Source organism: Podarcis erhardii, assembly GCF_964252035.2.
Source record: "Podarcis erhardii genome assembly, chromosome: 2".
NCBI classification, from domain to species: Eukaryota; Metazoa; Chordata; class Lepidosauria; order Squamata; family Lacertidae; genus Podarcis; species Podarcis erhardii.
Window position 1 is genome coordinate 35,155,248 of NC_138498.1, and position 16,845 is coordinate 35,172,092.

General features: G+C 42.7%; 1 protein-coding gene across 1 annotated transcript; it reads right to left on the reverse strand.

Annotated features, from left to right (window-relative positions):
- Nucleotides 1-4,684: 4,684 nt before the first annotated feature.
- SUMO2 (small ubiquitin like modifier 2) lies at nt 4,685-12,922 on the reverse strand. Its single transcript, XM_081844192.1, has 4 exons — nt 12,712-12,922; nt 10,247-10,378; nt 6,624-6,695; nt 4,685-5,300 (listed from the first exon to the last, which is right to left on the reverse strand). The coding sequence occupies exons 1-4, from the start codon at nt 12,730-12,732 to the stop codon at nt 5,238-5,240; spliced, it is 288 nt and encodes a 95-aa protein (XP_081700318.1). The 5' UTR covers nt 12,733-12,922; the 3' UTR covers nt 4,685-5,237.
- Between the last annotated feature and the right edge of the window lie 3,923 nt (nt 12,923-16,845).

Sequence of the window (16,845 nt, forward strand, 5' to 3'; positions counted from 1 at the left end):
GATTGGCTGGGCTACACATGAGGCAATAACAACTTCTTTAGCCTTTCTTTACGAGATAGCAGTTTAAGGGGATCCCTTCATAGGGAGTGGCATAGCAGGGATGCGTGAAGTGGTGTTTGGTCGCGCCCCGGAACCTGAAATAAACCCGGCACGTACAGGGTTTGGCCCCCATAATGTACGAAAAGAAAGTGCCGCTCTGCCCTTTCAAACTACTGTACACAAAACCGCGCAACACAACAAAGCACTATCAACTCACTACTTCAGTACAATGCCCCGTAGTTTTGCTGCTTCCAGGATATGATTGAACTGGGTAACCGCATGAGCGGGCAAAAAATAAAAACACTTGAATATAGAAGTATGCAGTACAATGGTATCACATTATTGCTTTGCGATGTAAAACCACGATGTGTAAGAAGGTAGAAAGGAAAAAGCTGACATCTCTCTTGATGCAGGCAGCATGACTGGGCATGAAATAGGCAGGTTTCCGCATGAAGAAAAATTGGCTTTTTTTCGCGGCGGGGGAAGATAAAGCAGAGTGTTTGACTTTTCACTAAAATGTAGGTTCCGGCAGCTGCTTTGCAAAGCACTTGGTATTTAAACAGGCCAGTATTTTTTTAATACTTTGATGTTTTAGATGAGGACTCCTCTCCAAACGCACCTTCAGTTTTGCTCTAGGAAAAATAGGGTGGCAATTTACCATGCGATCAGTGGCCAGCAGACTTTTTATTCTACAAAGCTATGAAAGTATGCATGTACATGCATGTTTGAGAACATGAAGCAACAGTCAAGTGAAAAAAAAATTAAAGCCAAAAGGGCACTATAGTTCTATCTCAAGGTTTTGTTATTCTATGATATGACATAATCCTACTCAGTACAAAGGCAGAGCATCATTTACTTTTCTGGGAATGGGAACACTTAAAAGGTGCTGGTCTCAAGTGTAGTACTGACACGATAGCAAAAGGTAATCAGTGTGAAATCACTTTAAGCAGGGTTATCAAGTAATACTAGCTTCTCACATTTATAGAGTACTGTCTCTTCAGTCCCGCTGTTGAAACAAGCATTTCTAATCACTTCTCCATATTGAGACATAGATGGGGGGGGGGACACCTATTTCCCTATTTAAAGTCATTCAGTTAAGGGGGGGGGAAGAAACACTGAAACGAGATGAGATCATGGCTGTCTCAGTAAAGGTAAATTAAGGGGGCTGGAACTGAAACCACCCAGTCAAAACACTTAACTCTCCACACTCCCTGAAAGCTTGTTATTTCATGGAAGCTGTCTTCAGATAATTACCCTCTTTGGCATCCTTTACTCCTGTCTCCTCTCCTGTGAATGACTGCAGTCTCTTACTCTTGGGAGGGTGAAAAGAGCAACACATAAAGTATCTGCACTATCCCATCCTTTCATACCAGAATTTGCCGTTGGTCCTACTTGGCACCAGGCACCCATTTTGTATAGAGGCCACCCTGTAACACACCAATTAAGCAGGTAGCTGCTTTCATAAATTACTGAATTTCTGGGGGCTCTCAGAAGTTTTTTTATCTGTGCTACAGACTAAGACAAGTTACTTCCCCTAATTATCTGTATAAACCATGATAGTATTTTTGTTAACTGGGCGATGTAAACAGGCATGAAGAAGCACTGGAATACCACATCCCTTTGAAAGCAACTCCATTTGGCTGAGAGGAAGCTATGCCCACGGGAATCAATCTAGAAAATGATAATTGTAGGTGTTCGATTCCAGATGATCAAGTAGGAAAAATAGGTCATCATGAATCCAACACTTTCCTCAAGTACGGTAAATGTCCCATTGCTGCTGACACAAATATATTTCTGTCTTTCTTAAACTCATCAGACCATGTATTTAAATCTTTGAAACAGATGGGTTATTTTTTGAACATACCCCTCTTCACGTTTGCAGAATGGTAGATATGCAATTTATCAAATATTTATTAGCTAGCCCTATAAATACAGTGCATATGCAGAAGCACTGGGCAGTGCATATGCCATTTCAGAGCTAATATTGCCCCTTACCACCCTGTTTTTAGAAAATATGTCAAGGCACATCTTCCTAATTTGAACTTCTGTATCTTTTAGTAGTACTTGCAATGTTTTTATCACATTTTTATTTTTAATACACTGCCTTGGTAGTTTTCAGAAAGGCAGTACAAAAGTAAATAAGCATAACATTTCTGGAATACAGATGCTCTTGCTTAACTCCATTCCAACAAGACAGTAACAATTTCATTTTAGTAATAAATTTCTTGAGATTGCCTTGTTTTAAAATACTTATAAGTACATACTATCAGGTGAATCTATACAATTTCGGATGGAGACAAAATCTTAAATTTAAAAATACGTTTAAAAATATACCCCAGTATTCTTAGGACATTCTTAAAATTTGGATTTCATCAGCATGCGTAGAATTCAAATTATGACAATGGATGCTGAAGCCTCTCTCCTGCCTCTCCTTCCACCTCGTCTCAAGAAGCCCCATACCATGGATCTTTAACAGCAGAAGCAGAACCAGTAATATTTACAGTAAAATTGCAATCTTAAACCTGGCTGCTCTGAACTAGATACCTCAACTTTATCACAACTTATGACCGTGGGCTGACAGTTTTGCACTAGCTCCTATGGCTCCTATGAAGGCTTACCTGAATCTCCACAAGGCAACAAGAGTAACTTAACTGCCCAGCTGCAGCAGGGTTCTGGAAAGGCAACTGCATATATGGCAATTTCTGCACTAACAACTTCTCAGCACTAATTAGGCCTTCACACTAATGCTAGAACCCCAATGTTGTATTCACATAAAAGATTACAAGACTGGAACAAACTACAATGTCTGTTTTCCCATTCCACAAGGTATACTGTTGTTTTTGATGAGAGCACTGTTTTAATTACTAAATGTGTAAAATAATCTCATAATATCCTAACCATATTTTACTCCCTAGCAGATGAAAAACATGTAAATACTGAGCCCTCTATTAATGTAATAGCTTTATCCTTTTTTATAACTTAACAGCAGTTTATTGTAAGGAACAGTACTTTATATTTTACAATTACTTTGTTATGAACTTAAGTAGGCAAAACTAATGTGACATAGGAGATCCACTATTCAGTTATTTTTAATAACTGATCCCAAGCAACTACTCCAAAGATAGGGGAAATGAGGTTTCATCCCCTTTCATCTTAGGCTATTTCCCCCAATCTAAATCAGCCTTCTCAAGCTATTCATTTATTTATATGCCACCAACTCATATTTCAAGGCAGAGTACAATAATATATACAACAAAACATAAAACACCATAAAAAACAATATGAAATGATTATGAAAATGACTAGCTAATCAATAAAGTTTTAACAGCTGCGCAGGTCCTAATGGCATAAAAAGATCTTTATGAAAGTACTAAGAGTGCCTGCTAAATCTCTCCTGAAATAGTATTTATTCCACAGGTCAGATGTGGAATGTCCATCTTCTAGCGGAGACCAGTCACTCCTCTCTAACATGTGGGACAACTAACAGCGCTCTTCTGGATGATCTGACTGATTGATCACCAATCACAGGTTCAGGCAGTCCTTAAGATATCCTGGACCCAAAGTTGTTCAGGCCTAGTCCAGGAGCATATGGGCAGCCAGGGCGGAGGTTTTAGCAGAGGTGCTCCATGCTATTGGCCATCTGACACCATCAGCAGCCTAGCCCCTGCATTCTGCACTAGCTGGAGCTTCTAGACCAGGCCCAAGTGCAGCCCCACATATAGCCCACTACAGGAATCCAGTCTCAAGGTTACCACTAGCCGGGCCAGCCCAATCCTGATGCAGCCAAAACGGTTGTTCCAGAGAAAGCAGGTAAAAGGCACTACTAACTACACCTCCAAGCTTTATACCTGCTTCCAGAGGAGTGCAACCCCATCCAGAACTGGAAATTTGTCTCTATCTTCCAGACCCATAAACCACCTCTCCATAAAGCCTCCATCTTGCGTTTCTCCCCACAAAGTTAATAGCAGGGTGATGGGTTGCTTTTTAGATAGGGGGAATGTGAGGGAAACTGTATGTGAAAAAAGGGTTAAACATTTCACCAGCACTTCAAAGTAGCTGTGTGAGGATGGATAATCACTAAAAAGCCTCGAAGGAACCTAGCCACAGATCAGAAGGAACCTAGCCACAGATCACCCACATTACATATTGTTTGACCGTAGTCTTTCAGAACAGCCTGTCAATTATACACAAATATAAAGGTGCGTGCCAGCTGGTTTCCTTTTGTATATACTGGGGATAGCTCAGTTGGTAGAGCATGAGACTCTTAATCTCAGTCACGGGTCTGACCCAACGTTGGACAGGTTTCCTGCATTGCAAGGGGTTGATCTAGATGACCCTTGTGGTCCCTTCCAACTCTATGATTCTATGAAACACAAGCAAAACATTTTCATCTGGCTATCTATTGTAGAAACCTTGGCATTTCTTTCCAAGGTTTCCAGTACAAGAGCTATTCTTTTTTAAAAAAAGGATAACAGTCTGTCTCTCTGCCTCTGACAATTTTACTCTGCTCTAGACAGTAGGGGGCAGCATAATAACTGGGCAAGTAATTTGATGAAACAACAGCAAGTAACTAGTGGAGTCAGTGTCTGCCACATCAGCTGACTCATCCCAAGTTTAAATGTTATCACAACACAGAAAAATAAGCTTATTTTAAACAAGAAGTTTATTTAAACAACAAGACGCTTTACTTGAAGGGAAAACTATCCAAGATCAAATTTTTGTTTAGAGTAATTTACCCCTACTTAAAGACAGATTGCTCTACATGTAACAGCTACGTACAAAAAAGTTATAAAATCGTCCTTGGTTGTACAACGATAAAAGAAAAACATTGAAATTATCCAATCAAATAAGGTATGCAAGGTTTTTGTTTTTCAACAATGAGAGCAAAATAACTTACTGGAATATAAAGATAAAAGTTAGAGGAGCATGCCATGGAGGAATGGGGCATTTTCACAGACCAGTTTGTTTTTACCACCCCATCTCCATATGATGTTGATCAAAACATACCATTGGCCATTTAGTTAAAAAAAATATGCATGTCTGTGCACACACACCAGTTACGTTATGTACAATAGAAGGAATAGGAAAAGAAATCAAAGAGAGAAAGCTATACTGCAGTAGTCAAGATGTGGCTGAACCAAGTCTCGTTTTTCTAATTGTGAATGTGTTGTCTGTGGGAAAGGGAGTTTGGTTCTCTTTTAGTAGACTCCTCCTGTCTGCTGCTGGAACACATCAATTGTATCTTCGTCCTCCATTTCCAACTGCATTGAAAAGATTTAAAATTCAATTCAAAATACAACAAATGACACAATCAAAACATTTCTATTTGCATTTCTCATGCTCTAAAGAGAACTACAAGCAAATACAAGAGCCTAAAGATTGCACTGTGGTTGTAACACTAAGTCCACTAACATACCTAAACTAGAAAACAAGGTTGCATTACAGAATGAGTGAACTGAATTCTGTTGGTACTGCCAGACTCAATGGATTGGATCAACAACGGTTCCCGTTGTCTTAGGAAAGCAAACAATATCCTGCAGGATGCATCTCACCCGGGACACAGTCTGTTTGTACTACTGCCTTCTGGCAGGAGATACAGAAACATCAAGTCAAGGACAAATAGACTGAAAAATAGTTTCTATCCAAGAGCTGTGGCCTTCTTAAATGCAGTAACTCGATAGTGTGACCTGGGAGTTTGATGGGTGTGGGTGTGGGTGTGGCTGGAATGTGGTTTGTTTGGTTGTTGTTGTTGTTTTGCTTTTGTTGTTTTTAAGGGATGGCATCCAATTTCGTTGCACTTGTGCAATGTTGCACTTGTGTAATGACAATAAAGAATCTATCTATCTATCTATCTATCTATCAACAGAAGCACAAATGGCACAGAGCTTGTGCAACGGGGATTTTCTGGTTTATCTTTCCCAGTGGAGTCCCAGGTGTCTCTCAAAAGCCACTCCATAGGGAGCAAAGGCCCCTGCAGAATGGCATAGTATGGGCATGCGGGGGGAAGGGGAGAGCGCTACTGCAGGATGGGAAGACTGACAGAATTCAGGAAAGGCTATCTTGTCTGCATGCAAGTGTCTTCTTTCCACTTGTGCAAAACACTTTTGAATCAAAGCCAACAGAGATTAATAATCCAGAGTTAATTATAGTAAACTTAAGTGCATTTTCTGTAATTAAGACAGAAGAATTGTATGATTCACTTGTCAGGATGGTGAATCCATAACAATAATAATGTATTACTGTACAGGGATCAGATTAAAACTTCCTACACCTGCAATGAAGGCTAAAGTATTAGGATGGCACAGGGAGAATTGGGTAAAATTCAAACTGTACTTTTAGGTTGTCGCAAACTGCATTCAGGACCCAATTATCAAGAACTAGGGACATAAAATCTAAAAAAAATAAATTGTTGCATTTGGCAATTAACTTAGTAAGTGTTCGACATACAGCAGTGTTAGTTGCAAATCAGCATGACCTACCTATTAACATGGATAAGATTTAGTATTAAACTATTTCTTAGCTGATATTTGTATTCTTATTTTCTGTTTTCACTCTAGCAGAAACAATAGCAGCTTTTTTCTTACCTGTGCAGGTGTATCTGTTTCATTGATTGGCTGCCCATCAAACCGGAATCTGATTTGCCTCATTGACAAACCCTACATAAATAAAATTTTAAAAAGGAAGAGTCTAAATTACTTATCAGCTGAGCCAAAGAGCTACCACAAGCCATCATACTTAGTTTACCAATCTTTGCATTTACGAAAAGTATACCAAAATACACATTATCGAGCAGTAAATTAAGTGTTGTTTGTGTAATAATGTGTTCAGCAGTGCCCCCACTGGTAGCATGTAGGAGATGCTTGCTAAATTTTCAAGTCCAAAAGCAGTGATTTGAGATCACAATTGGGAGTAAACTTGAATGAGACTTTAGGGTGGCAAGTCTCAGGACTGACATTTCAGAAGGATAGCAGGATTCACTTAATGTACCCCATTAGTGGAAGCCCTGTGCAAGGACTTCCTCTTGTATGACAGGTCTCTCCCTCCCCACCCCTCAAAATTGGCTGCTGGTGGTAGAACCCCACAAACAGCATGGGGGGGGGGAGCAACAGTTCCAGCAATGCTTCTGCAGTCAGAGTATTTGTAACAATGCTACACTGAATTTTACCCACAGCCAAAGCAGAGAAACAAGTATATTTTTCTAGGTTTATTGCACTGCATTGCAAACATCTAACAAAACCGCTGTTTCTGCACTTATGAGTTCTGCAAGGCACAACAAAAGCATTTCCGAGTAAGATATGTCAAGGCTGTATATTAAGTTTAAAATTTTCTTTTTCCCACTTAAGTGCAGTTCCTCTCTCATTTTTTTGGTTATACCATCATTTTGGCCACTAGGAAGCTTCAATTACCAAAACAGAAGCCAAGGTTTGCTCCCAAAATGTTACATGGGCTAGAATCTTGAAAAGTTATAGAACTGATCCTATTAGGCTGTGCATACTAAATATGCCTAATTATTATTTAGGTATGCTTTTGAAACAATGTGAAGATGAGATAGAACCTTAGGTACGAGCATTGTTACCTTGAATGAGTGTGCACTGGTCCTTACTTCCAGTTAGTCCAGAAGTAAAATAAACTATCATGACTAAGCCCATATATTGTAAATCCAAACTACTCTGCCCTCTTTAACCCATTGCTTTGCTGCATAGTTTTAGGGCTGCCACTTAACTACATGAACTGACACATTCTACCACAAGTAGAAATTTGTCACTTGTAACATACTGTACTTTAGCCCAATTGTTACTTTCAGCACCAAAGGCCAAAGCTACATTTCTTGTGTGGTCATTTTATAACTAATCATGCTTTATTATTATTATTTTGCTGTTTTAATTAAACTGCTTAGAGGTTTTCTCTAAACCATGCCAGATTTTTTTTAACCCCACATTTGAGACTAGAAACAGATTCTCATAGGTAAGACTGGCAATTTAGGACTTTTTAAAAAAACAAACACAAAACCCTCTCACATCCACAATTTTCTCCAGTCAAATTTGCAGTAATCAGGTGTGTGCTCACCTTTCAATATGGCAGCAGTGAGGCCCACAAGACTTCCACATTTGGACTGTGTAGCCTTTGTGATCAAGCAATGTTTACTTGCACTTGAAATCATACATGACATCAGGCATGGTGCAGGTAAAGGGTCAGGGCTAGCAAGACATCATGCCTTTGCTCTTATGGTTTGATATCAAAATGCATGGGCAAAAACAGGTCACAGGACATCACTGTGACATATTAGGTGATTGATAGGTGGTGAGCCCTGTCAAACCTAGCCCACGGGGTCAACAAGCATCCAGCTCTGACTCCTGCAACATGGGAAGGAATCTTGCGTCTGACATACACTATGGGTCAGGAACAGTCTTCAGCTTTGGAATTCATCCTTGTTGTGCAGTGCTTTCAGAACATTGGGAAGGCCCAGCAAAGCACAAAGTAGTCCCATCTCCTTCAAAGCATGGATATAGGGACAAAAAGGAGATTGTCTCACTGTGCATCAGAGGTGTTGGGGCTACTTATGCTTGCCATAGCAAGAACTTGTGGACCTCTGCTGCGTACCATGCATAATTATGTACCTGCTTGATCCAATGCATCAATGATCCTGTCTTACCATTTTCCTAAGTTTTTTTCCTTTGTCCTCATGAAATGTTACACCTTAGTCTCATCATTTATTTGCATATTTTGTATTGTACTTTCAGTATTTAGCGATGCTTGGATATACAGTGGTACCTCGGATTAAGAACTTAATGGGGCCTCCCCGCTGCCACTGCACGATTTCTCTTCTCATCCTGAAGCAAAGTTCTTAACCCAAGGTAATATTTCTGGGTTTGTGGAGTCTGTAACCAGAAGCGTATGTAACCCGAGGTACCACTGTAGAATATTTTTAGCAAACATTATGTTGGAAGACTGCCATGTTCTTGCTCCTCAACAATTACATGAAAGTCTACTAAAATGAGGTTGAATGTTCCACTGAAGTATTCGCAGAATGATCAACAGTTTCTTTCATCCAAAAATTATCCCTCATCCTCAGCTTAAGCCACAAACTTCTGCAAAAGACAGAGCTAGCTTTGGAAGTAGAAGGCTCTTCATCCACTCTATGGTAAAGCCACAACACAATTTTGAGAAGACTGTCAGAAGGACCTGCAGTGTAAGCACTCAGTCTAGCACAAACCTTAGGGTGAAGTCTGTTCACAGTCCTTCAGTGAAAACTTAACAGGATAACTATTGTTCACAACTTGCATCATATTTAAAGTTTGTGAATATAAGTGCTATGCCCTAACCATGTTAATAACAAGTGGTAGAGCAAGCTAACTTCAGAGACCAACTTCACCGTGACATGTACAAAATCTCAAAATATTCAAATGTTTTGTGTTAATATTCTTACATTGCCTTATTACTATGAAAATTGTTCCCATTTTATTTACTAGGTTGTGGTAGTCTTAAGTTTTCTAAAGCTGCAATATGGAAGTATGCACCTTTTGAAGCAGATTTATTTCCAAGCCAGAAGAGTGGGAAAACAGACCATAAGATGAAAACACTGCATAAGTTTCCCCAAACTCAACTGCAAAAACAGGTGTCATAACTTAATAGTACCGCAACCTGCTATAATAAAATTATTCCAAACAATACAAAAGCAAATACTATAAAAGTTAACTATCAGCACCAAAATGCCTAGACTTGCTTTCTTCTGTTTTGTTTTCTGTTTTTGCTTCGTTCACTAAGCTGGAAAACTCAAAAAGGAATGTAGCACTTATCTTCTAAATAGGTGGGAGCTATGGAGAAAGCTGAACTGAGAATGAAACTTTTCCTTGAGAGTACAGTGATACCTTAGGTTACATACGCTTCAGGTTACAGACTCCACTAACCCAGAAATATTACCTCGGGTTAAGAACTTTGCTTCAGGATGAGAATAGAAATCGTACTGTGGTTGCGCAGCGGCAGCAGGAGGTCCCATTAGCTAAAGTGGTGCTTCAGGTTAAGAACAGTTTCAGGTTAAGAACAGACCTCCAGAACGAATTAAGTTCTTAATCCGAGGTACCTCTGTACTGAAGATCATGAAAGGATGCACTTTCATTACATGTACAATTGTACATGTTTATTACAGGGTTAATAGGCATGAAGGTGCCTCAAAATGTTTCTTTGAGTATTCATACAGTCTTCTCACCTGTCGTTCACAATAGGCTTTCATTAGTTTGCTAAGTGGTGTATGCCTTTTAATCTTAAACTGCACCACAGATCCATCTTGCCCTGCAACCTTCAGATTAATGTGGTCATTATTTTCAGTCTTCACACCTTCCTGTAAGGGAAAAAAAAGCATAATGATTTTAAAGTTATTCCATCTAGTAATGAATCCTCAAGTTCAATACACATTATCACAACCAGAGTTCTCAAAGACTAGCCACTACAGCTCTGTTTCAGAAATATCATTCATTAGTAAGTGGTTTTAGTGGGCTGTTGCCAACTAACAAATGGTCCATAGCAGACAGGTCAATTAGATCACTGCAACTATTTCTATGCTTTGTGTTCTGAACTAAACATAGATTTCACTTGATTTATCTACTATACAAGATTCACAACAATACATGGCAATACTAAAACTAACAAACCTCATTAAGTTTGCAATTCTACACAAACTTACCTGGAAGTATGCACAAGTGAGCTCAGTGGGGCTTACCTACTCAGACATTTAATTTTAAATCACCCAATAAAACTGACCAGCACCATATAATGATGAATTTAAGAGCCAAAGTGCTCTTGACTTACTATATGGGGAAAGAGTTTTAAAGGTTAAGGCAGCAGCATGCAGCTGTAAAGAGCACAATAGTTAATTTTATCCTTCTTAGGAAAGCTACAGCTATTCTTGGAGCTTTAGCTACAGACCTGACAATTACCAACACCTCTCTTGCTTTATTTAAACTAAAGGCAAGCATTAAGTTATTGTTCTAGTGTACAGTATTTATGTACACAACTCTGAAGCACAGCCTCATAATGCATGCAATTGTTTTATTCTGTCCCTTTAGCATAATGAGAACAGAACTACTTCTCTTTTTCTTTCTTAAAACAACTCCACCACTGCAAAAGAAAAAAGAAAAAAAGAAAAAAGACATTTTCTTAGCTAAGCTTTGGATCTGGGTTTAGTGTTCAAATCTCCTCTACCATAAAGTTCACAGGGTGTTATTGAGCTAGTTACTGTCTCAGCCTTAAACTATTTCACTGGGTTGTTATGGGGATCAAATTGGGGGGGGGGATGCAATCCACCTTAAATTAAACGGCAGAAACACTGGATATAAATATAATAAATAAGAGGAAAAGAAAAATAATGTATCCTAAAATGTGCTTATCTTCTCTCACTCAACAGAGTTAAAAAACAACTACCACCACCACCATGAAGACACCTTAAGAGCTTTTTAGCTTTTATCTTAAGGAACTTAAGAAACAAAAAGTTACTTTGCAAGCATGCCCACCATTTTTTAAAAGTACATAGGACCTACTAGTCTGGGTCTGGGTAAGGTTCCTCCATACTATACTGTAAGCTATGCAGGTATGCTGGGGTGCCACTTAAAAGGGCATCGTTTGACCTTAGGAACATTCCCTATTTCTGATCGCTACGAGCTCAGAGCCTCATGGAACAACTCGTACCTTTGAAGAACCCATGACTATGACCATCCCATTAAGTTCACAGTACGCCCGACTCCACACAACAGACGTTCCCTATGGCCTACCTCCGATGCACCTAAGACACACGCACATAAATACAAAAACCACAGGCGCCACAGGGCCCTCACGCTGCAAGGCTTTGCAGAGAGCTCCTGGAAGGCGCAGCAGCGAAGCCCCACACCTCCGATCTCGCCCTTGCACACTCCCGCACACAAAGCAAACTCCATCCAAAAGGCACGCACGCACAGAACACCACCACCGTCGGCCCCTTTTGTAAAAAAAATAATAGTAACGTTCCTCTGTTCAACCGCCTTGAGCGGCGGGCGGGATCCCGCGGAGTCCGCGAGAGGAAAGGGGTTATTCGCGCAGCCAACGTTTTGGCGCCTCCGAAGTCACATTTAAAACGAGGCGTACGTCGGAAAAGGAGGGAGGGAGGGAAGGAAGGAGGAAGGAAAATGGAAAAGCCAGGCCACCCAGAGGCCAGTTACCTCCGCGGGGAGAGAAAGAGGGGTTACCTGCCGCCCAGGGGCCACTTAGGGAGGACAGCAAGCAGCGTGCAGGGCGGCCAGGAAGGAGGCGACACAAAGAGGGGCCTTGCCATCGCCATCGCCACCCGCCTCGCCGGTCAATAAAGCTGCGGACGGCGCCCAGCACACGAGGGACTAGCGCCTCTTTCTTGCAAAGGGAGGGGGCCACAACATCAACAGCAGAAACCCGAGAGGGAAGGGGCCGTTCCGCAGCCCTCCGCAGGGGCAAGGGAGGCTCGCCGCTGTAAGGAAAGGCGAGCTCCTCGAGGGGCACCCCCATCCCTTCCTCCCCCTCCCCCCAGAAAGAAATCCGATTAAGGCGGAGAGGGGGAGGGGGTGGAAAATGGCGCGCAAGAACCGGCGCGGCGGAGCCGACGCTGCGCCGCCTCCGTCCCCGCCGCCCGTGCCGGCTCCGTTGCCTCCGCTCCCCGCCGTCTTCGCTCACCTTGGGCTTCTCGTCAGCCATGGCGAGTTCAGCGGGGGCCGGTCCGCTGCGAGCACCTCACGCGAGCAAGTGGGGGGACGGAAGGATGAAAAAAGGCGACCGCGACGGCCGAGACAGAGAGACTGGGGGAGGGGGCGAGTGAGCGCGCACGCACTGCCGCGGGGCCGCGCCTCAGCCTGCGAGAGCGCGCACGCACGGCCTCCCCCCTCCCCCTCCAGTCCGCTCGCCATTGGGCCTCGGCGGGGCGAGAGCGCGCAGCGCCGTTACATAACTCGGAAGAGAACGGCGGAGGGAGGAGGCAATGGCTGCGTGCGTGCGCGCACCCAGGGGGCGTCGTCCGCGCCCCTGCCCAACGTGCGCGCGCCCCGCTGGGCGCAGCGAGCATTGCTCTTGCTCGTGAAGAGGGTATTGTCTTTTCAAAATGGCCGCCGGGCCTGGGAGACTGCAGAGATCTCCAGCTAGCCAATTTGCACTTTCCATCAAGTTACCATTGCTATGATTTACATGGTCCTGCTAAACAGCAAATCTATCTGCCTTTTCAGTTGTTCCTTTTCATTTGGTTAATGGGCTAGCCACGTTAATCCTTGTTAGATTTCTGTGTACAACCATTCTATCTCTGTTGCACCAGATATCACCCAAAGTAGGTCCCTACTTTCCCGGATGTTAGCTGAAGTTTTCTTGTACCAACTCAATAATTTCTCTTTGTATCCCAGTAAATAAATTGTCATTCATGCATATGATAAACTGCTATTACACTGAAGTGTGCATATCTACTAATGAAAAACTACAAAATATCAGATTTCCTCATTACCTTACATGGAAACTGAACCTGTACACTTTACTAATATTCACTGATAATTTCTTTTCACTTTCCAAATTAACACACCTTGATCTCAAATGTCCAGAAAGAAAAGCACACTGGTTCTGGAATAAACCCATCACTGATGTTTTAAGAAAGGATATTTACATAATCCTCAAATATGAACAGGAAAATTGTGTTGCTATTTTCATAAACTTGCTTTAATCCCTGAATATCCTAGTGGAACAGTGGTTTCCACTGTGTTCATTTATCAGGGGTTCCTTGATGAGAAGGGCAGATAAATTTCCCTGAAAAAACTTCACTACTGTTTATCTTCCCTGCATAGTGCAGTCACTGGGAAGTATTGAGTGAATTCTTAGTTCACCTGGGGCCCAGCAGACTTGCCGGTTTTCCACACTGTGTGCAAATAGAAATTAGAAGACAATGTGTGTGATAGAGAATAGGCATAAATGCACAAAAAGCAAATGGTCAACTATTGTATTTTTGGGCAGAGCAATGCTATAGCTTTGGTACACCAGAATACCACTAATGCTGTTGGTGTAACATAGTTCATATTTGGTCCCCACTCTGTGCTTAGCTCTCACCAGTGGTTCCTAGAAGCTGTCAGCATATGACGGCAGCCACACCCTAAAAAACAGCTTCCACTGACCAGCTAAACCAGATGAGGATAGCCAGTGGGTCTCAGCCCTCTGTTAGGGAATTTCCTATGCATGCAAAGACAGCTTCCAGTGGACTGAGCGGACGAGACCAATAATGGGACCAACAGTAAAAAAGATGATTTCTGCATGTGCTGTAGAGGGATATGAGGGGCCGATGAGTCTTGTCAACCTGGGAAGGTAGCCCATCTAGTAGAAGGAAAACTCTGATCCTAAACCTCTGCTGCCTTGCGGGATATCTTTGGGAGAATAAAAGGCTAAGGAGTAAACCAAACACAAATCTGGAGTGGAGTCCCTAGAATGGTTGGAAAATGCCTTGTATGCCTTCTGGCAACTCCTGCAGCCAAGCTGGTGCCAGACGTATTATGCTGCTTTCCTTTACATCACAGCAGTGAGGCTAAGAGGAGGGTCATGTCATCAGGGCAGTCTACAACCTCTATACACACTGTCCAAGCTTGTGCCCTGAGGAGGTCACTTCAGTGCTGCTAATGCAGCAGTTTGACTTCACCCTTGCAGTCGCACTTCATTTTCTCTCAGGACAGAAGGATATCAACAAGAACAATTCTTGCTCAGCTCGAAAGATGAAAAGCACAAGTCCCCCCAATCACAGAATGGACCACTGATGATGTCCATACTTGCAGCCTCCATGGTAGCACTGAGGACTTCCACCAATCATGTGTCAGCCCTATGACAGTGCCTCCATGGAAGAAGCCAATCCATTCACAGCAACTAATTGACATTTCCATGACATATCCCCATTTCACTCTGCACACAACACACCTGGCACAATGACACCACAGCAGCAGCAACTGCATAAATTAATATGCACAAGTAGGAATAAATCAATAACTGGGAGTTCCAAGAGATCCTCATACACCGGTTTGAATCTTAATTCCACACAGGTTTCCATACACAATACAGTGGTACCTCGGGTTAAGAACTTAATTCGTTCTGAAGGTCTGTTCTTAACCTGAAGCACCACTTTAGCTTATGAGGCCTCCTGCTGCCGCCGCGCCGCCACTGCACAATTTCTGTTCTCATCCTGAAGCAAAGTTCTTAACCCAAGGTAATATTTCTGGGTTAGCGGAGTCTATAACCTGAAGTGTATGTAACCCAAGGTACCACTGTAGTTCAAGACTAACAGGGTGGGGGATAGAAGCCTTTTTGTAGGCATGGAAAGGAACTAGGAAAGCCCCAATCACACACAAGAGCTACTTCCATTAGCTCACTGAGAAGGGCATGGAGTTGAGAAATGAAACACGAGTTCAAGTCCCACTAAGTGGATCTGGAGTGAAAAGGTCCTCCTCACCTTCTGAATGCCAGGCTGGCAACAGTCGTATAAGAGTGAGAAAATGAGAGAACCCCTGAGTCAAAACCTCTGCAGAGCAGGTCTGTACCTATTCAGCTACAACAGGAGACAACCAACATGGCCAATTTATCACCTCGCAGCTGTCAGCATGGAGAGTTAGCTCAGGTTTCACATGTAAAGGTAAAGGTATCCTTGACTGTTAGGTCCAGTCGCGGACAACTCTGGGGTTGTGTGCTCATCTCACTCTATAGGCCGAGGGAGCCGGCATTTGTCCGCAGACAAATGTGGCCAGCATGACTAAGCCGCTTCTGGCGAACCAGAGCAGTGCACGGAAACGCTGTTTATCTTCCCGCCAGAGCGGTACCTATTTATCTACTTGCACTTGATGTGCTTTTGAACTGCTAGGTGGGCAGGAGCAGGGATCAAGCAACGGGAGCTCACCCCGTTGCGGGGATTCGAACTGCCAACCTTCTGATCAGCAAGCGCTAGGATACCCCAGATTCAAACCCAGCATTCGAATCCACTGATATGGGACCCCAAAAATGGGGTGCCTTAGCCATTCAGCTATTTTGGTTCGTCTCTGTTAATGGCAACCTATACTGTTCTGTGTGTCAGGCTAGTTATCATTTCAGTAGGCCTCGTTGTTCTACCAGTTATCCCATACATACGGCATAGTAGCATCAGTCATCCCACTTGTGCCCTCTGAGAGGCCATCCGGCTTACAATGCAGAATATGAGTGAGCAGAGTGTCAGGGTGACTCACCAGAGCCTTTGCAGCAACAAGGTTCCAACAACCCCCAGCTGAAGTGATATTAAAATAAGGAGAGGGGAGGGTATCCTAGCAACAAAGAAACAGCACAACACCTTAATTAAAGCTTGTATTGAATGGTATCTGGGATGGAGTGGGTTCTGAAAGTCAGAAGGGCAGAGGGGGGCAGGAAGCTGCCAACTGGTCATCACAGCAAAGCTCCTCTGCCTTTGACAGCTGAATAAAATACAGCAAAGTAGCAAGTGTCTCTCATGGCTCAGTTTCCTTACACAACTGTGGCATGGAGCTGGCAAAGGTACTGGAGCCTGTCTTTAACAAGTAGGTTTGGCAACGCAACCCTTCAGAAGTACAGCTGGAAGTCCTCTGACGATTGCTTACTAGTCACACCGAGCTGCTGTGGAGAGCGAAGGCGGAGAATGAAGAACAAGCAACTGCCATCACGTTGGTGCCCAGAGTCCCTAGGCCTCAATGCATAATAAGTGTTTGTGAGGAAGTTTATAGAGGGAGAGGCACCACTTCAGTGCTGCTCCACTTGTATCAACCTTTCCCCTACTGTGGGGGAGTGGGGAATACAGTGATT